Here is a 21,251-nt window from a genome sequence, read left to right on the forward strand (position 1 = left end):
GGAGCATTCATGAAATCACAGAGCCCTCTGCTGGCCTCTGCTTCCCCCTCCACCAAGTTTAGCATTTGAGATCCAAGCGTTGGGGCTAAATCATTGTGGCAAACCTAGTTTTCTTTGCCTAAATATGTCAATTCAGGGTGCAAAAGCCATCATTACACCTGCAAGAGAAGATTAGACTCTTCTCACAACAGCAGGCAGATATGTGAGGTCGTTACACACAAGAGATACTGCTCTTTTGCGTCTAGCAGAAAAGAAACCGACAATCTTGGCTGTTTTGCATTGTGTTTGTCGTGACCTCAGCTGGACCTGTTAATAATGCCCACTCCTTGGGCAGAAAGTCATGACAGAGCACTGCTGAAGCAGCCTGACATCAGTGATGGGGAAAAATATGTAAGTGAACAAACCAGGTGCACAAAGAAGCACAAATAGCCAGCAGAAAGACGAGAGCACAGCCCTGTGAGGAGAGGCTGAGGGAGCTGGGGTGGTTTAGCCTGGAGGAGACTCAGGGCAGACCTTCTTGCTCTCTACAACTACCTGAAGGGAGGTTGTAGCCAGGTGGGAATTGGCCTCTTCCCCCAGGCAACCAGCACCAGAACAAGAGGACACAGCCTCAAGCTGTGCCAGAAAGTTTTAGGCTGGAGGTGAGGAGAAAGTTCTTCCCAGAAAGAGTAATTTGCCACTGGAATGTGCTGCCCAGGGAGGTGGTGTTCAAAAGGGGACTGGATGTGGCACTTGGTGCCATGGTTTGGTTAGTCATGAAGTGTTGGGTGATAGGTTGGCCTTGATGATCTCTGAGGTCTTTTCTGACCTTATTGATTCTATGATTCTGGTGCCATGGTTTAGTTGATTAGACGGTGTTAGGTGATAGGTTGGACTTGATGATCTCAAAGGTCCTTTCCAACCTGGTCAAGTCAATTCAATTCAATTAAATTCAATTCAAAATTCAATTCTATTTCTATTTCTATTTCTATTTCTATTTCTATTTCTATTTCTATTTCTATTCCTAGTCTATTCTAAGATAGAGGAAAACACCCTCCCAGAGCAGTATTTTCAGAGAGTTTATTGTGAGACTTGATTTCAAGTTTGGCACACAATTGGAAAATGCTAACACAATTTGGTGGGACAACAGGAAAAACGCAGGAGTGTTGCTGGTCCTCTGGGGAGGGGGAAAAGGAAAAAAACCACCAAAGAAAGAAAGAATAAAAGTGAATTACAAATATGGAACAATCAACATTGACAACAGTGTTACCTGAAAGTGGGCTCTGTCAGCTATAGGCTATAAAACCACCCCCTGAAACACTCCACATCTCAGGACACTGGGATGAGGTTTCCAAGTCCTCTAGTAACAGAGGGAAGCTGCCAAGAGGTGAGTTTAACACAACCCAGGTTGTTTGCTCAACTGGCAGAAGCTGAGCTCCTCAGGACTTAGCTTAACTTACTCCTTGTATTTTATCTGGCTTGCTTCTGCTCCTGTTGAATTCAGAGGGAGTGCTGCTGGAACTTCAGCAAAATCAGGCCTTTCACAGAGGGCCAGTGGAGCCTCTTTCATAAGCAATGAAGCCCTGCACCCAGAGGAACAGAAATGCTGAATGCTTGTAACATTCTGCTGCTTCCTTCTCCTGCTTTTCAAGACAGTTGAACTTCTTCATCCACTTGCATCTTTTCTGCATGCCCAGCACCACCAATCACAGGAACCTCTCTTTATTTTATTGGTATCTATCACACTTTTGGTAGGATTAGCATCCTAGGCTTTGCTGCCAGACATTATCAGCCTGAGGATAGTTTCCTGCTGTGGCTCTCCCCTTCTGGGAGGGTTTCCACCTTCACACTCTCATTTTTCTTGTCCACATGGACTTAAGAAAGGAGCAAAGATCAGGAACAGAAAAATGAGGAACAACAAAGAGGGAAAGTGGCTGCTAATTGCTGGCTCCAGAGGGAGCCTTGGAAGGAAGCTGGATGAGCACTTCTGAACTTCTCTCAGAAGAGCTGGAGGAACTGGTGTGACACTTGGCAACCACAATGTATAAGGCTTCAACAATTGCTTGGTATGTTCTGTGAGTGGCATCTCCTGTCTGTGGGGTAGGAAGACACTCACAGCAGGTGCTAGGACTTCATTGCAAGAGCTACCATACAGAAAGTGTGGTTCAAAAGTCAAGCTGAGTTACCAGAGTTACACTGCAGGGAGGTGGACATAGCAATTTTATCACTGAGGACAGCAGGGCAGCAAACAAGACTGTGAATGATAGCTTGGCAAAGTCAACCCTTTAATTGTGTGACAGGGACTAAATCTCTACAACAAAGCACTGAAAAAAGGCTCAGTGTGAGAGAAGTCAATCACCCATCCAGGTTCTCCTTGGTTGGAAGCAGTCTCCCCTGCCCTCACCCTCTTTGTGCTTGAGAAAGCAGACAGGCATTCCTCTGGGGCCTGTTAAACCTCAACTGTGCAATCTGCCAAAGACGTTTAGCTCCCAAGGAGAGCTGGGAAGCTTATCTGCTGACAGTTCAGTAGCAGGTACATTGTGACCTTCAGAAGAATGCAGAGAACACCACCACAGGCAGTGACATTTTTGCAGAGAGAGGTCCACTCATTTTGGAAGTGCAACAAATGGTCACTTGCTGTCCAAGGGACTCTGCTCTGGGTGCAGTGCACTGACAAAGAACACTTTTTGGTCAAGCTCTGCAGCCCCTGCTGTACTTGAAGCACCACCTGCTCTTCAGAGCTGCTTAAAGAGATGCCAGTTCAGATGGTCTCCATGCACATTTCCACAAGCTGTCTGGGATGGCTCAAGAGCTTTCTGCAGGCAAGAGAGAGTGCCTTTAACCTAAGAGAGACAGGAATTTATGCCTGGGGGTGTGGAAAGGCCGCTGGCTCGGATCTGATGTTGTAACTGGAAACAACCAATTGGCGCGGTACTTCTGTTAAACTCATCCCATAGGCCTCTGCTCAAGGGACAAAAAAACCAACCAACCAACCAACCAAACCAGGTAGTGAAGGAAGAGGCTGCTTCTACAGGCACAAACAACAAATGATGAGCAAGTCCTACATCAGAGAAAAAACCCAGCATGCATCTTCAAACACTGCACGAAGAAATCAAGGACAAGAAGCAACTGTTAGAAACCTCCACAAGGAAAAGGCTGCCTCCTTGTTGAGAGCAGGGAAATCATTACACTGATTAATAAAACACTGATATTCACAACCCAGCAGAACTGAACTGGTTTACACCTTCAGGGAAAAAAAATAAACAAACCCAAACCAAACAAAACAAAAGGCAAACAGCACAGAATTCTTCTTCCTTGTTTTTCCTTCTCTTGAAAAGCAGGAGTGCCACACTGCCAAAGATAAACTCTTGCTGCATATAAATTTGTGTCAGCCTTCTTGTGCTTTCTGCTCAGGGGATACAGAACACAGGGTCATGTTTCCTGCTGAATTGTTTACAGAGTTATCAGATGCCTACACAAATCAACCTTTTTGTTGTGGGTTGGTTTGTTTCCTCCCATCCCCCTCCCCCCCCTTTCCCCTACCTAATTCATTATGGAGTTGCTACAACTACAGTAACAAGATGTAAAAGGTTCCAAGAGGTTCCTGTGGGAACTACTTCTGGCATTGCCTGCATCAGCTTGGGAGTTTTCTTTAGCTCCCTTACGTTCACAAACACACACTGGATATGCACCTTGAGTGTAAGAACTGCATGACAACAGGCTGGAAAAAAACCCAAACCATGGAAAGTGAGGCCAGAGGCACTCAGTCCCCTTCCTACTTCTGATCATCATTATTATTATTATTTTATTCTTGTTTTAAATACCACCACTGAAGAAACCCAATGCATGAGATATAGTCCCCAAACCAACACCAAACTGCTTTGCTGTGCATCTCTCCCAGCAGGTTTTCACACCTGCTTCTTCACACCGAGCACTTGGAGGCTGCCAAAGCATGACTTTGCACTTCTCCATCAGTCCAGTCTATTTGTGTGATGTTTTTTCCAGATCTGGAAGTTTTTCAATTAGTGCTTTATGGTTCATGTTGATACTGGCTATAAGTCCTCCCTCGTTGCCATCTGAGCCAGTGTAACTGATTTCTTCACCAGTCAGGGTGGTCATATGGCCACCCAACGCTCTCAACACTGCATTTCCAGCACATATGTCCCACTTCTTAATGTAGGTGACATGGATGTACACATCAGCTTCTTCCTGATTCTTTTCAGCCACATCCAGGAGGGCCAGCACTTTATAACCTAGAGGAAACAGGCAGAGGTAAAAAGAAAACCCAAGAGTTAAGTCAAGTTTTCCCACTCATGACAAAGGATAACTCTACTGTTGATAACATGCACATGGAAGATGCAGGGAAGGGATGCCATTGATTATAGCATGCCACCCTGTACATAACCAATAAACTTTCCCCTGACCTGTAGAGAAAATTTGACAGAGAACCCTCCCACCTCCAAGACTTTCCCACTGCACTCCAGTTAAAGCCTTGGGTGTTTGGGACACATCATTTTGAGACAGTCCTTACCAGTATGCTACAGAGGCTGATCTAGAGACACATTAAAAGAACCAGACCAATACCAATTCACTCAGCTATTTCCCAATCTTTGTATTATGCTGAGATCTATCTTTTTTTGTTTTACCTTGCTTTTTTAGTCCAATAGCAGGCAGATGCATTTGCCACTCTTTAACAAAACAACTCAGCCCAGGGCAGTCCCCTTTAGCATGCATTATGCAGTACTAGGTTATTGCTCAAAATAGGAATGTTTCTCTTATGGATTTTTTTCCCCCCCATTTTTCAACTGTTCAACCAATTCTTTGTTTCATCAAACTGCTCCTCTCTTTATCTTGTTATGCACTGCCAAGCCTGGGAAGAGATCTGCTGTAATCCCTTACACTTTCACTTCCTTCACCGCGTGAAAACTCCTTCAGGTTCACTGCCAGGAACCTGTGCAATCTGCAAGCAATCTGCCAGGGAGCTCTGGTTTTCCATATTAAAGACACAAAATGCTACATTTCTGCAACAGTCCAATTTTGCATGGCTTTTCTGAGGCTTGAAGTCAGCTACTGCTTCACACCCGTGCCTCACATCTGCATTCTGTCAGTACCAGGCACAAAAGCATTGTGTGAAGTTACATAAAGTGAGCTGAATCCTCTTTGGCCTGAATATGAGGCAGAAAAAAAAGGGGCTTCAGTGACATTAGTTTCATCATTTGACATAAAGGCAAGGAATAGTACCAAACTTTAATGCCTTTCTCTTAAACTATTGTTTAATTAAGCATACTAATAGTTAACTAGCAACCAACAGACTCTTTCATGCTGCTGTATGTGGTCACACACCCCTTTTTTAACCTCCACAGAGGCACTGTGACCAATCACACACTACAGGCACATCTGTGTGCTCCATGAAAGGACCACAACATCATCTCTGCTCCAGGTTTCATTCACCAGTATTTTAACTTATGAACAACCTGAAGGCTGAACTAAGTTTCTGCACACAGGAAAAACTCTCCCTGTTGCCCATCCCTTTCTTTTAGGGATGTAAAGAACAAAAGGTAAGAGGGGGATGCCACAGTTCCACCCCCTTCTGTCTAGTAACCTCTATCCTGTTAAATCATTCAGAAGCAATACAGTGGATAGGATGCTTAAGGAAGCAAACCTGCTCCTCCAGCTGGGATTATCACAGTCTTGTTCCCAAAGGTCTGCCGTGCAACCTGCTCAACTTTTCCTGCATGGGAGCGGGACACAATAATCCTTGGAGTCTTCTCATTGTAGGAGGAACGAGGCTTGACGTTTGAGCCGCCCTCCACCATCGCCCAGGCTGCAAGGCAAACACAAACACCCCTAGCATCCACAAAAAGGCAAACTCAATCACTGAACAATACTAAGCTGAGAAGATGGAATTGATGCCTTAGATTTAATTTCCATCCCTACAGTAAAAGAGAAAGTTGGGGCTGCCAGGAGGGATGGCTGCATGGCTGCATGTGCATGCAAGCAGAAGAGGAAGAGCCCCCTCCATGCACACTTGTGCACAAGGCATTACCCCATGCCTGACTGCTCCTGTGTGGTGCTTCCAAAAAAACAACCACTCAGAGTTAAGAGGGAAAATCCAAAGCAGCAATATTTAGGCTTTGCCATTGGAAAGCCACTGAAGGAAGAAGAATGGCTTGGAGCAAGAAATAGCTTCAGTTACTTCCTTAAACAACCTTTCTGTGAGAACCACGAGCCCCACTATGCTTCAGAGCAGAAAGCAAAAGTGTTCTTGAGTCACTCTGTTCAGCAGGATAGTAATGGTGAGGGAGGAAACAGCTCAGGAGGACAGCAATACTAAGGGAAACATTTGTTGGTGTGCTTCAGAGGAGTGGATTTAGAATACACTGCCTCCCACTTGTTTCGTCGTGAGGTTCAAAGCCAAGCTTGGTAGGTGGAATCCCCTAACCATTAATTTGAGAGAGTAACCAGCAATTTCATCTCTGCAGAGGGCAGATTGTATGGCAACAGAGTGAGTTATGTGTAATAACAGTGCTGACTGCCCTTTACTGTTTTGCACTGGTGGAGTAGCATTGGGAACAAGTCTACTCACAAGATACTGCTATTTCCAGCTTGGGAAATGAATGCTCCTCACAGAGACTGACAGGATTCGTTGTGGCTCCTATGATGCCAGGTCTGAACATGTCACAGTCTACAGTTACTCGAAAGGACAAGGCATAGTGGCTTTAAACTGAAAGAGGGTATGTTTAGATGAGATATTAGGATGATATGGTGGGGCTTTGAGCAGCCTGACCTAATGGAAGGTGTCCCTGCCCGTGGTAGAAATAGATGATCCTTCAGGTCTATTCCAACTCAAACCATTCTGTGGTTCCCAAGGAGGAAAAAAAACCTTCAAGACTAGTCTTAAAAAAATAATAATAAATTAAACCCCCTATTTCTTCACCTGGATGGTGATGCTTAGAAAAACCATGTTCCCAAACCCCTGAGATTCTTAAAGCATACTGAAATACAGCACAGACTTCAGTGACTGGAGATACAGCACGGACTTCAGTGACTGGAAATTAAGACAATAAAATATTTAGCAGAAAATATTGCCAATCAAGTGGGCAAAAAGAGAGAAGAAATAAAAATATGTGAGGTTTTTCCAGACTTGCCTTCTGCATAATTTCAAAACTCTAGAGGTCAGTATTGCCTAAGGGAAAATGAGAGCAGAAATTGCTTCACATACAGAGTAAGACATCTATACTTTGAAGCTTTCAGAAGTGCATATACCTTGCTGAACCTGCAGCCATGCTCACTGTAGGCTGAACATGAGCCAGCAGTGTGCCCAGGTGGCCATCCTAGCCTGCATCAGGAATGGTGTGGCCAGCAGGAGCAGGGAGGTCATTCTGCCCTGTACTCAGCACTGGTTAGGCCACACCTTGAGTCCTGTGTCCAGTTCTGGGCCCCTCAGTTTAGGAAAGATGTTGAATTGCTGGAAGGTGTCCAGAGAAGGGCAACAATGCTGGGGAGGGGTTTGGAGCACAGCCCTGGGAGGAGAGGCTGAGGGAGCTGGGGTTGCTTAGCCTGGAGAAGAGGAGGCTCAGGGGAGACCTTCTTGCTCTCTACATCTACCTGAAGTGAGGTTGTAGCCAGGTGGGGGTTGCTCTCTTCTCCCAGGCAACCAGCACCAGAACAAGAGGACACAGTCTCAAGCTGTGCCAGGGGAGGTTTAGGATGGATGTTAGGAAGAAGTTCTTCACAGAGAGAGAGATTGGGCATTGGAATGTGCTGCCCAGGGAGGTGGTGGAGTCATCATCACTGCAGGTGTTTAAAAGGAGACTGGATGAGGCACTTGGTGCCATGGTTTAGTTGATTAGATGGTGTTGGGTGATAGTTTGGACTCAATGATCTCGAAGGTCTCTTCCAACCTGGTCTATTGTATTGTACTGTATTGTATTGTATTGTATTGTATTGTATTGTATTGTATTGTATTCTATTCTATTCTATTCTATTCTATTCTATTCTATTCTAACTGAAGAATTAATTAGTTCATGTTGTGGCACTAATAGCATGTCAGATAATCATTAAGGTTATGCTGGACAGCCCTGCCTCTCAGTTGCCATCAAGATCTTTCATCAGTCTTGTTATTCACCCTGCAAACCAGTGTGAACACCACATGAAACACCAGCTCCTGGGTTGTAGTATCACAGACCCAAGTTCTTCTGCTGAATGAGCAAAGCACACCCGAGACTGGTCAGTGTATGTAGGTCTCACCTTCTTTGCCTTGCTATAAGCACCCTGATTTAAGGGATCTGATTTTTTAAGCATACTTTCAGCTAGTTTGCTTTAAAAGCATCATTTCCATGCGAAACAAACAAAAAGGGGCAGCATTTTCCTTTGTGGTTTTACAGCACAGACCTCATCTGCAGCTCTAGTTCTGAGGCTGGCAGCAGCACTCTTTTGCCCCAGGTACTGTTGTCTCATTTATACTGACAGCTGCTCTCTCCAACATCAAATGTTGATTAACACTCTGACTGCAGATGCTGGGAGTGCATGAAGACCAAGACCAAGACCATACCTGTGTATGCTGAGAATGGTTTGTGTATCACTCCTATTACTGGTTTGCCATTCACAGCCACGCAAACCATCGTCGTGACGTACTGTCGGAGATCCTCTGTGGGCCAAAGGAGAGAGGGAGCAGGTTTCCAGCCAGGTGCCCAGGAAGGACATGCAAAGAAAGCAGAACTGACATTACAGAGATGTTTTGTTTGAAGGCAAGCCTATATTCTGCCTCTTAGGATTATGTAACTCTGTTTTATCTGAAATAACCTGGTGGGTTTCAAATGACTTTAAAGTCTTTTCAGTCTTACAGACGTTCTTCCTGCTCAGTAGATGTCACCTACACTCCTCCCTGATCTAATGCTAACAGCTCTGTCTTAGGCAGCAGGTATTTGCATGGAAATCTGTGCCCTAATATTCTCCATTCCCTGCCTCATCTCCTATCTTATTGCTTCCAAGCTGGCAATTCAAACACCAACGAACACGTAACGGAAAAGGTGACTGTATCCCTGGAATATTCACTTTCAAATCCCCATTTCCCTGTTTATCCTGCAAGAATTTTAGCTGGATTGCTTTGAACTGCTTAAAGGGTGTTTAAAATTAGTGGAAAAAAATGGAAATGGCATGGTTTGGGGAAAGCTATAATGATTTTTTTAACATCAAGTTAAATAGAGTACTTAAGATAAACAATAGAGTACTTAGATAAACAAGGATTCTGAGATATTCAGAAGGTTCTTTAATATGCAGTTAAATACTTAATATTCTTAGTATTGTGACATTCAGATTTTTAATACCAAGTTAAATGGAATATTCACTCAACATTCCCTTTGAATAAACAAACCAATTAAAAGCACATTGAGACGTTCAGGGCTGCCACAGGAATGACTGAGCTGAAAGAAAGGCACAGTCCCAGCAGAATCCATAGACCTTTACCATTCCATTTAGCAACTCCATAGTTGCAAAGAACACCAAAGTGATTTCAGAGCTGGGACATGGCAAAGCAGAGCCTGCAGTCTGCTAAGCAGAGATTTCACCACGCAGTTTGTTCAGTGAAGCCACACTACCTGCGGCACAACACGCTTCACGGAGGCTGTTTTGTCTCCAGCACAAAAGGCAGACGTCAGGACTGCACACAGGATTTGCCTGCAAGAATCAGCTACCTGTGTATTCTTGTGTAGCATCTAAGGGATCGATCCAGACAGTAACACTCTCTGCTGGGACCTCCTTAGGCTGTATTTTTTGCTTTATCTCCTCAGGAATAGTGCGGTCCCAAGAGACGGTCTCCTGCTCGGCCGTGTCGACGCGCTCCTCCGAGTTAATCTAGGGGAAGACAACACAACAAAAGTAGTTGCAGTAACTCAGCAGATGCAGTAGCTGGGGAAAATCACAGCTTTGCTCACGTCTTTGGAGTATCTCACCACAGCCTCATCCAGTGGAAGGTGTCCCTGCCAGTGGCAGGGGGTTGGAAATAGCATCACAGAATCACCAAGGTTGGAAGAGACCTCAAAGATCATCGAGTCCAACCTGTCACCCAACACCTCATGACTAGACCATGGCACCAAGTGCCACGTCCAATACCCTCTTGAACACCTCCAGGGATGGTGACTCCACCACCTCCCTGGGCAGCACATTCCAATGATGAATAATTCTCTCAGTGAAGAACTTTCTCCTCACCTTGATCCTAAACTTCCCCTGGTGCAGCTTGAGACTGTGTCCTCTGGTGCTGGTTGCTAGAAAGAAGAGACCAACCCCTTCCCGGATACAACCATCCTTCAGGTAGTTGTAGAGAGCAATGAGGTCACCCCTGAGCCTCCTCTTCTCCAGGCTAAACAACCCCAGCTCCCTCAACCTCTCCTCACAGGGCTGTGCTCAAGGCCTCTCCCCAGCCTTGTTGCCCTTCTCTGGACACGTTCAAATGTCTCGATGTCCTTCCTAAACTGAGGGGCCCAGAACTGGACACAGTACTCAAGGTGTAGCCTAACCAATGCAGAGTCCAGGGGCACAATGACTTCCCTGCTCCTGCTGGCCACACTATTCCTAATGCAGGCCAGGATACCTTCAAGGTCCCTTCTAACCCAAACCGTTCTGTGAATCTATGAATCCTCTCTCTCTCCCTTCACCTCCAGGTAGGAGTCCATTAATTAGCCACTTTCCAGCAGCTCTCAAGTTATTACTATTCACACACAGGATCACACAGGATGTTAGGAGTTGGAAGCGACCTCAAGAGATCAAGTCCAACGCCCCTGCCAGAGCAGGACCATAGAATCCAGCACATGTCACACAGGAACACATCCAGATGGGGCTTGAACGTCTCCCAAGAAGGAGACTCCACAACTTCTCTGGGGAGCCTGTTCCAGTGGTCTGTGAAGAAGTTCCTCTTCATGTTGAGGTGGAACCTCCTGTGCTGGAGTTTATATCCATTACCCCATTACCCCTTGTCCTGTCACAGGGTGCAAGGGAGAAGAGCCTGTCCCCTCCCTCCTGTCACCCACCCTGTTAGGTGGCAAGCGATGGAAAAGCACAACCTGGAGTTTTACTGTGAAGCACACCACAGCTGGGCTCTGTTTCTTTGGCTCTCCCAGGATGAATCACAAAAGTTTTTTCAAGGAAAAGTTAATTGCAGTTGCTTCAAAGACTACCAGCAGAACATCTGGAGAGTTCAGGTGGCACACAGATACAGGAGAGGTTTAATATTCCAGCCATAGTTATCAGGAGGTGCAGGGAAATGTCCAGCTATTTTATCAACAAGTAATCTGCAGGCTGTGGTACAACTTGAGGGAGCAGGAACCCTTTGCAAACATTCCTGCTCCTGGCACTGAGCTGTAACTAGCAGTTTAGGCAGTTCAAGAGGCTGTGGCAATTACACAGCTGTCAGATGGATGTTATTTTACAAACAAGTCAATAACGTTCCATAGCTGTCTTTAGGGTGGCTTGGGGTAAGGATCTAATGAGGCTCATAAGGAACATTTATAAACAGCAGTTAAAGGTCACACTTAAGCCTATTGTCACTTGCTGCCCAGCTTAATGAATTTTATTCTATACCACAGTGCTGCAATTTCAGCATGCTGAAGAGTTTGGTCCAGTCCCTACCTGTTGGGTGGAAGAATGTGCTGCAAAACCCAACACAACATCAGTGGGACTGCAGTAATGAGGAAGTTTTGGGTGACAAGAGATGCAGCTATGACAACACACTGCACACAATGTTTTGTTACAAAACATCACTTAACTGCTGGGGAAATCTCCAGCTCTGGAGCCCTCAACACAGGAAGGACATGGACCTGATGGAGCAGATCCAGAGGAGGGCCATGAAAATGATCAGGGGGCTGGAACAACTCTGCTATGAGGACAGGCTAAGGGAGCTGAGGGTGTTCAGCTTGCAGAAGAGAAGGCTCCAAGGAGACCTAAGAGCAGCCTTCCAGTACCTGAAGGGGGCTACAAGAAGGCTGGAAAGGGACTGTTTACAAAGGCCTGCAGTGACAGGATGAGGGGCAATGGTTTGAAATTAGAGGAGACTCATTTAGCAGATTTAGATTGGATGTTAGGAACAAGTTCTGCACTCTAAGGGTGGTGGAACACTGCAACAGGTTGCCCAGGGAGGTAGTTGAGGCCCCATCCCTGGAGATATTCAAGGTGAGGCTGGACAAGGCTCTGACAACCTGATTTAGAGGAGGATACCCCTGCTGACTGCAGGAGGGTTGGACTAGATGACCTTTGGAGGTCCCTTCCTACCCAAGCCATTCTTCAATTCTATGGTTCTGTGAGTGCTACAGCAGATAAATACCCTGTGACCAAACCAACTTGCTATTACAGATGTTGTAGGCAAGCAACACTGAAAGACAATGAAAAATAAAGGATCAGACTGCTTGGATCAGCAGGATTTTTACATCATTCACATCAAGAAAAGGTATCACACACCTCAACCATCACAGGTGATTAACAAAGGATTAAAGGCCCTCTTCTCCAAAAGAATCCAAAGCAAGAAGCAAGTAGGACTACAGCAAACCCCAGCCATTCATCACAGCTGTCTTCTCACATAAAACCAGCATGTGAAGCACTGCATGCCAAACATGGAGTCCTTGAAGTTGCTGTGACATGTACAAATTAAACATCTGTCACTGTACAATAAGCCTGAGGGCTGTGGTTTCCCCTAGGGAAAGCAGTCCTGCAAGTCAGGATGACTGGGCCACAGACTTGGCAGCCTCAACACAGCCCCTGGGCTGTTTAAGTTCCACTACACCCCCATGAAATAACCCACACTGCCTCAACAGAAGGAAGAGGTGTCCAAAGAGGTTTTAAGGAGTTTAGAAGTTCCTCCTTTTGAGGAAGAAAGCCTTGTTAAGCTTGTGGTTACAGCACACTGAAGTTAAAAGACTGAAACTACCTGAAAGCTGTTACTTGCAGAAGATAACCTCCTACCTACTTCAAGTTTTGTAGCAGTGACCCTGTTTCATAAAGAAAGAAATATTACTTAAGCTACTGAAGGTAAATACAAACCAGAACAAAACCACCCCAGAGTTTAGGTAACAAGAAAAGATCACACTTCCTAGTCAGGACAGGAATGTAAGAGGATTCCATGGATTGCATTTCAGGAACAGAGAGTGGAACAGGTTAGCTCAGAGCTGGGAGATGTCCCATCCCTGGATCCATTCCAGGTGAGGTTGGATAGGGCTCTCTGCAACCTGTTCTAGTTAAAAATGTCCCTGCTCACTGCAGGGCAGGGGGTTGGACTGGATGACCTCTAAAAGGTCCCTTCCAACCCAAACCACTCCATCATTCTATGATTCAATGGATAAATCTATTGATCTGAATGGGACCATGAAAATGAAAAGCCTGGAGGCCCAGAGAAAACAGCCTGCAAAGGGCAGTGTTGGTAAAACATTAATAGATGTTTGACTTTGTTTAGCTGTTTTGTTAGGGCACTGACTCTGCTTGCCAGACAACAGCCACTTCATCTGTGATTACACAGGGCAAGCATTACACACACCCAAGATTCAAACTTGACTTCACCATTATGTTCACCTGACGGGAGATGGGGGACAGGAAAGGCAGGACAGAGGCAAATAAGCAAATGCAAGCATTTACAGAAAATAAACCAACAGGGAACTATTCTGATATCTTCTTACAGGCTGACTGACAGATGTTCCCTGTGGACAGTGGAAGATATTTTATCACCCTATGCATCCTCTGGATTCATGTCCAGAGCAATCAGCAAGAGGATGCTCACAAGTAGACACCTTGAAGGTGTACTGACCTGAGCTGGCTGCATGGGACTGTGCTTCAGAGAAGTCACACCTCAAGGGACAGCAGTTTAACCAGCAGCCTTTCAGCTTCCCCCTGTTCATGGGCCAAGCCTTCCCCCTTCTAACCACTGCTGTTGTGCTGCTCTGAAGAAGCCTACATGCCCTGATGCCCACTGCACTGCAAACCCGACTGCTTCACCTCCATTTGCTTAGCTTCTCCCTCTCTTTTCCCTTAAATGTATCAGAGGTGAAAGCTGTCTCACCTTCTCACAGCATCTCTGCATACAGAAATTGTGTGAAGGAATCAGATGCCAAAACCTCTGAAGGTAAGCCCCCACTCAACAAGCCAAGATGGATAAATATGCTCAACAGGAGAGCGTGGAGGGGTCAGTGCATTGCCCACAACCCAGGGAAGTATGAAACTGGTTATGAAACAGGGCTCCAGAACCTGCTACAGGAGCTAAAGTTCACACCAAGAGTTGGCTCTCTTGCAGCCAGGACCACTCATGATCGCTCTGGACTTTTGAATTTAGGGGCAGCAAGCAGGAGTTTTCACTGGGAAGAAAGTCACTCATTCCTTGGCTCACAAAAATGCTTTCAGCTGAGGGCAAAACTCTGTTACAGATTCAAGCCTAGTGAAAAGAAAGGGATGACCTGCTTGTCACGAGAGCTGCAACACTCCTTTCCATCTTAAGAACACATCCAAGTAAGGCCAGATGAGAAGCCTACCAATGCATTAAATAACACCAAGGAAACTTGGGCTGCTGGTGAGTGGCTACACTACAATGGAACTCAGATCTCCAGATGCTCAGCTGACAGATTAACTACCACCCCCGGTACACACACAAGTCAAAGGAACTACTTGTAATTACATCTGAAAAGATAATCACAGAACTCCTTCCCATAACTCATTACAGGCTTTAATTTCACTTGCTGCAGAGAGCTAGCAAAAGTCAGCTAGCATCAGTTAAAACCCACGTTAAGAGACCCATCTCCAGACAACACCTACCACTGAGATTTCAGACTCACATTCACACTCTCTTTTTTCTGCTTTACTCAGAAACCTGCTGGCAGCTGCCAAGATCATCTGGGTCAGAAGAATGTTAATTGAATGTTAATAAAACCCCCAAAGACCTGAGGATGCCATTCTCACAACATGAAGAGGCAAGCAGATTGGTGAACTTCATTCAGCAAAGCACTGAAATCCTTCTGCAGTTCAAGCAGCAGTTTGGGGTTTAAACCTCCTCCTCCTCCTTTAACCCAGCTACCTTTCCCACAGAATCAGTCTCAGCTGCAGAGCTTGCCATCTCAGATCAAATCCCGGGTTTCTGAAAGCTGGCACTGTGGTCAGAAGGCTGTAAACAGAGCAGGTTTAAAGTCTGGAAAGTACTCCAGGTAGCTTGGTTGAAAAAAAAAATGGAGTGCTCAGAGACATTAATCTTCTAAAAGTGGAATTAATTTAGAAGAAAATCTCATTAAATGTACAACTGACATGTCCTCAAATTTCCATTTCAAAGCTGAAGCCAGATTCCAGCCTTATCATGCACGAACCTGAAATGAGGTATTTATCATCTGAGAAGGAGATGGAAGGGTGTTCTGATTCAGGGCAGTGGCAAGACTGATAAAAAGATGCTGGAAGAGAGAGGCTGAAGCAGAGGAAGTCTTGGTTTCCAGCACAAGACAACACAGAGCTGGTGCAACTGTGGAACAGAAATCAATGCACTGGTCAAAAATAAGCCCCAACAGCTGAAAATAGAATAGAATAAAACAGAATAGACTAGAATAGCATAGAATAGAAGAATAGAGAAGAGGAGAGAGGAGAAGAGAAGAGGAGAGAAGAGGAGAGAAGAGGAGAGGAGAGGAGAGAAGAGGAGAGAAGAGGAGAGAAGAGGAGAGAAGAGGAGAGAAGAGGAGAGAAGAGGAGAGAAGAGGAGAGAAGAGGAGAGAAGAGGAGAGAAGAGGAGAGAAGAGGAGAGAAGAGGAGAGAAGAGGAGAGAAGAGGAGAGAAGAGGAGAGAAGAGGAGAGAAGAGGAGAGAAGAGGAGAGAATTAACCAGGTTGGAAGAGACCTTTGAGATCATCAATTCCAACCTCTCATCCAGCACCATCTGATCAACTAAACCATGGCACCAAGCACCCCATCCAACCTCTTCCTAAACACCACCAGTGAGGGTGACTCCACCACCTCCCTGGGCAGCCCAAATGAGAGTAGAGACCAGAATTCATTGTGGTAAATAAGGCTGAGGTCTGCACCCTGTGCAAATAACACTGCTAGAGTGCAAAAGTAAAGCAGCAGGATTGTGTGGGTCACTTCAAAATTGGCTTTTTCATAGTCAGAGGGCAGAAAGTGGCCAAAGTGCTGGTTTAAAGAACTAATTTTCTCTGTCAGTTGCTCCTGTCTTTGTGAGCAAGCAAGGCTGCTCCTTCAGAGATATTGATGCAGGCTGGAGATAGGGCCCCAATGTGAAGTGAACCAGGCTATTCCAAAAGAACCTGTATTTGACATTTTCCCCTGGGATACATTCAGGTACCAAGCTCCTGACACTGACCCCTGGACAAGCAGTGTTGGAAAAATGGAAGGCCCCGATGCATGGCGCTGAGAGAGAAACTCTTCCACCAGGTAATGCTGCTGAAACCCCAGTATTATGAGATCATCTCTTCAAACAGTGAAGCTTCTGGCCAGCCTCTAACTGGATTTGGAAACACTGCCTTTCCAGCCCCCACTCCCCTCAGCAGCTGGGCTGGCGCCAGAGTCTCTTTAATCCCCTCACCTGATTCCCAGCCCAGTCCTTATCCCACCACTGCTGCGCTAGCACGAGCAGTAAGTCGGCTTGCAGGGGGAACCAACCAGGAAAGCAGTGAAATAACCCAGAAAAGATGAACACACAAAAAATTGAAAAGGAGCAGGAGGGATGATCAGAGCTGGATCAGAGCTTTAATTCTTTCTCAGCACGACAAGCAGATGAGGACAACACACCGGCAGTGCAGGAGCTGTTAACACCTCAAGCCTGTAGCTGCAGTTGTGGATTTTACCAGAAGAACCACTGCATGCATTTCAGCATTAAATGCATGTTGAAAATCAGTTGCACAAACACACTTCAGAGAAGGCACCTGCAACACTGGGTAATACCTGAGTTAGAAGCAAACTTATTTACTCCTTCTTCCCTTGTCTTTCTCACGCCTGTTTCTGACCCATGTAACACCACCACTCAACACCACTGATCTCCTACACAGTGGTAACACAGAGCTGGTCTCCTCCTCTTTGGTCTTACCTAACCTAGCTGTGAGAAGCTCTGAACTGATGCACATTTAGCTATTTATATCAAGTAGAGCAGGTGATGTAACAGTGGAGTTCCTCTGTACAAACAATGCCTTCACTCAAAAGAATAGACAAAGCAAAACATTTTCTATGGGTTTGTTGGTTTTGCTTTCTTCCTCCCCTCAGAAAGTTTTTTGTTTGGTGTTTGTTTGGGGGTTTTCTTTTTTCATATAAATCACAACTGTCAGGATTGGGAGAGACTTGGCAGCTTTGTTTCAGGTTTTGTAAGGGAAAAGCCTAACCACTCATTCATTCTGCTCCAGCCAGACTGTTTGCACATTTTCCCTTATGCCCAGCAGCACAATGCAGGGAACCCAAAGCTGCTCACTGGCTTAAGTTGATTTCAGACTGCTCCTCCTGATTGTTTTTAAACACTGGAAAGCCACAGCTATTCTTAGAGGACAATTAACAGAACACTTCCTTTGCATTATAGGCACATTTTGGCACATGGCTTTCACACTGGTTTGTTTTTTCTTCCTGGCCACAGCATTTGACACCAGCTTAAATGCTGAGCTGCCCCTGTGTGAGGCTCCAGGACCCCACAATGTGAGAAAAGCCTTCTTCTCTGGAGACTTTCAAAGTCAGCTTGGGCATGTTCCTGTGTGAGCTGCCCTAGGTGATCCTGCTTTGGCAGGGGGGGCTGGACCTGATGATCTCTGGGAGTCCTTTCCAACTTCCAACATTCTATGAAAGCAGCATTTTGCCTAAGTTTACACTTTGAATTCTTTCAGTTTTAGTTTGACAGCTTTGGTTAGCAGCACCTTCTCTAGCAAGATGAGAAGAGCTGGTTTATTTCACTGCAGTAATGACTTCTATTCTGAAGTTATTCATGAAAGCAAGACTAAAGATATAAACTGTGACAATATAAAGTATGGAGCTTCTTACAAGATGCAGATGTTATTGCCTCCCATGAAAGGTGTCTCAGGAAATCCTCTACAATCCTCATATTTGCACCAGAACTCCAGCAGCTCTATGAAACAGTAGCAATTTTAGATGCATTGTGCTGAAGGATTTGCAGGCTGAGAGGTGAGACCTTGTCCTCACACCTGAGAAGTGCATAGTGCCAGATGGATGCATCACACACTAAAGCTCTTATTTTGGTATGGCCAAAGGTTTCTGAATGCATCTTCATCACAGCACAGACACCAAGAGACAGCACGTCTGATCAGTACACACAGCTCCATGGATATTTGTTGAGCACTGCATGAGATAAGCTGTCATTATCCAGATCACATACTTGGAATACTAAATATCCCTGAGCTGATCTGTCAGATCGAATAACTCCACATCAGCTGAAAGATTGGCCAGGCAAACTCTTCCCAGTCGACCCCAATGCTCAAGCTCAGTCATTGGGGAGGGAGGAGAGGGAGATGGGGTGCAGGAGAGACAGAGGGGAAGGGGGAGAAGGAGATGGGAGGAGGGGGAAGAGGGAGAGATGCCTGCTGGTTTTTTCCAGTTCCACTGACATAACACACGTTTATCTTCACACCATGTCAGAGAACTCATCTGCACCTCAGAAAGGGCCATCTATGTTTCAAGATTAGCAGCACAACTGGATAAATTAAAAGGAGCAGCAAAGTTTTAAGAGTAGATATTCAAAGTTAAGGCCACCAGAGGAAGAAGTCAGAAGGCCACCAGAGGAAGAAGTCAGGAGGCCACCAGAGGAAGAAGTCAGGAGGCCACCAGAGGAAGAAGTCAGGAGGCCACCAGAGGAAGAAGTCAGGCTGTCACTGCTACACATCCAAGGTACCAGGGCAGAGTTTATGCACATGGCCACAGAACAGGTCCTACAGTTACTGAGCTCTTCAAGCCCAAACTGAACTCTCAACCTTCTCAAGAAGCACAAAGAACTCTCTTGCAGTTCAGCTAAGGAACTCCCTCCATGTGTGGAAGGGGAGAAAGCACGCAGGCTTCTGGACACATTCCAGTAATGCCAAGCCCCATGAGGACAACTCAACAGCAAAAGAGAACAGGGGACAATACTTCTTCATTTAACACAGAGCCTGCAAAGGTGGCTTGCTACTGACAGACAGCCCAGCCATCTTCAGAACACAACCTTCTGTGCTCACATAATCTTCCTGTAGAGGAAGGCAGATCACATCTCAAGTCTGTTTTAAATATTGAAGAATCTGGTGTTTCCTTTAGTTTTCATATTCAAGGAGTCTTCTACAATGCTATTTAGAAGATTAGAAAAGCAAAAACTCCACCACTTTCAGGAACTGCCAAACCAGCCACTGAAAACCCATTGAGTAATAAGTGAACTTAAGCAAAAAACCCCCCGAAACTTAACAACACTACTTTTTCTCTCAACCTGTCCAGCAAAAGCATGCAATCATCACTTCTGAAATCCAACTGCAGGGTTTTCTATTCCAAATGACTGTAAAAAGCTTGAGGAATTGAACACCAAGAAACCGAGAAGTTCTCTTTTACTACAGTGAAAGTGGAACGAAAGCACCAAACCCCAGAAAGTCTCAAAGTACAGTTCTGGTTTGGGTGTGAGCTGAGGTGTTGGACCCAGATTTCAGAACTAAATGAGAGCAGGAAAAAGTGCACGCCCCTGAAACAAAAACAAATTCATTTCGCTCCAGAGATCTACGGTGTGACACAGCTGTTAACTTACGTCCTGAAGTCACCAGAGCCAAGAACCTCAAATTCTCAAAGCCTTCTCCCCGTTCCTGGCTCTCCCTATAAACTTAAGGCAGGGAGGACAACTGGCTGGAAGGATGGTTGAGAAAATAACATCACTGCTCATTTCAGCACCACAAATACGTGCAGAATTGTGCTACTGAATTACATCGATCCATAAGCACAGAGCACACCGTCCACAGCGCCTGCACCGGGCGGTTTCTCCCCACCTCACACTCGGATCGTTTCAAACGCATCGCTCCAGCTCCCCTGGCTTCGCTTACACACGATCCAGCTCCTTCCCCCTGCAACCCAACACCCACGGCAGCAAGCGTGAGGTGGCACTGCCACAAAACCACCAAGAGGGGCAGGAGGAATGCAAAACAAGGGCCGGGTTTCGCAGAGACACGGAGAAGTGACACGTGTACCCTCGCCAGCGGGCGAGCCCCGCGGGTGCCCGGCACTTCAGCACCCTCCGGCCGGTAAGAGCAGCCCAGAGGGAGCCCGGCACCCACCTGCACGGCGGGGAAGGCGCTTTTCAGCAGGTAGAACATCCTGCGGTTGGAGAGGAGATCGCCGCTCGTCAGCTGTTCCTCGGCCCCTTCCCTCGTCTTCCCTTTCGCCTTGGCATTGAGGACGTTGCCTTCGCGAACGCGCTTCACCTCCTCGCCGCCCCTGACGGCGGCCAGGACGGACACGGCCAGCAGCTCCCGCAGGTCCACGGCGCCGCCGGGCACGGATCCGCGGGGGGTTTCGGGCCCACCGGCCGCCGGCTCGCTCAGCATGAAGAAGGCGAAGCGACCGGCCAGGAAACCGGAGTAGAGGTGGTAGAGGACGCCCAGTCCCAGCAGGCAGAACACGGCCATGCCGAGCGGCGAGAGACGGATCCCCATGGGGGCCATGGCCGCGCAGCAGGGGCGCAGGGAGGAGCGGGCGGGTGGCGGTGCCGGGCGCTCACCACAGCCCCATGGCACGCCGGGGCGCTCGGCTGCGGGGCCGGGCCGGCTCCACGCTCCTCAGCGGGCCGGCGGCGAGGCAGCGCCGTCTGTATCCGGGTCAGGCGGAGGCGGGGCACGGTGCTTGCACTGAGCATGTCCCGCCGCCCACTGCCCTCGGCGGCGCTCGGGGTTAGGGGGTGTTTCGGCAGCGGGTAGGGGCATTCCTCCTCTCCCTACCCCAGACGTTAGATAGACTGCATTCTCCTTCACTCCCCATGTCAAAAGATGTGCTTCGGGGTTATTCTGCTGTGTCTCTTAGCAGGCGGCCGAGGGCCACGCACAACTGAGCGGCTGCGGGTCTGGGGTAGCTGCCCCCTGCCCGCTCCTGCATCTCCCTGTCCGCTCAGAAGGTCGGGAATGATCTCCAGATCTGCTTAGTGCTGAAACTGAGGCGTTCAGCCGGCAGGAGATGCTGCTTTGCCCTCCTGCCTGCTCGCTCCCATGAGCATCTCTCAGTGTATCGAGGTGCATTCAGGGAATGCTGCCCACGGCAAGTCTGGCTCTGTGCTAGGGCTTGGTTCTGGCTTAGTGGCGATGCCAAGACTGTTAAACACAA

At 46.8% G+C, this 21,251-nt stretch overlaps 1 protein-coding gene across 1 annotated transcript; it reads right to left on the reverse strand.

Moving 5' to 3' along the window:
- Positions 1-1,045: 1,045 nt before the first annotated feature.
- On the reverse strand, positions 1,046-20,751 carry BPNT2 (3'(2'), 5'-bisphosphate nucleotidase 2). The gene is made up of 5 exons (XM_068170267.1): positions 20,213-20,751; positions 9,675-9,834; positions 8,534-8,629; positions 5,642-5,803; positions 1,046-4,232 (listed from the first exon to the last, which is right to left on the reverse strand). The coding sequence occupies exons 1-5, from the start codon at positions 20,597-20,599 to the stop codon at positions 3,961-3,963; spliced, it is 1,077 nt and encodes a 358-aa protein (XP_068026368.1). The 5' UTR covers positions 20,600-20,751; the 3' UTR covers positions 1,046-3,960.
- Between the last annotated feature and the right edge of the window lie 500 nt (positions 20,752-21,251).

The sequence above is a fragment of the Melanerpes formicivorus genome, unplaced genomic scaffold (assembly GCF_026170545.1).
Source record: "Melanerpes formicivorus ecotype bairdi unplaced genomic scaffold, bMelFor1.0.p_v2 SCAF_304, whole genome shotgun sequence".
Classification (NCBI taxonomy): domain Eukaryota; kingdom Metazoa; phylum Chordata; class Aves; order Piciformes; family Picidae; genus Melanerpes; species Melanerpes formicivorus.

Bases quoted from the DNA above. Each gene is read 5' to 3' on its own strand.
- BPNT2 (XM_068170267.1), bottom strand. From the start codon at position 20,599: ATGGCCCCCATGGGGATCCGTCTCTCGCCGCTCGGCATGGCCGTGTTC. The intron at 8,630-9,674 runs GTAGCTGATTCT...TTTGGCCCACAG, and splicing joins TGCTACACAAGAATACACAG to AGGATCTCCGACAGTACGTC. The intron at 4,233-5,641 runs GTTTGCTTCCTT...TGTTTCCTCTAG, and splicing joins AATCCCAGCTGGAGGAGCAG to GTTATAAAGTGCTGGCCCTC.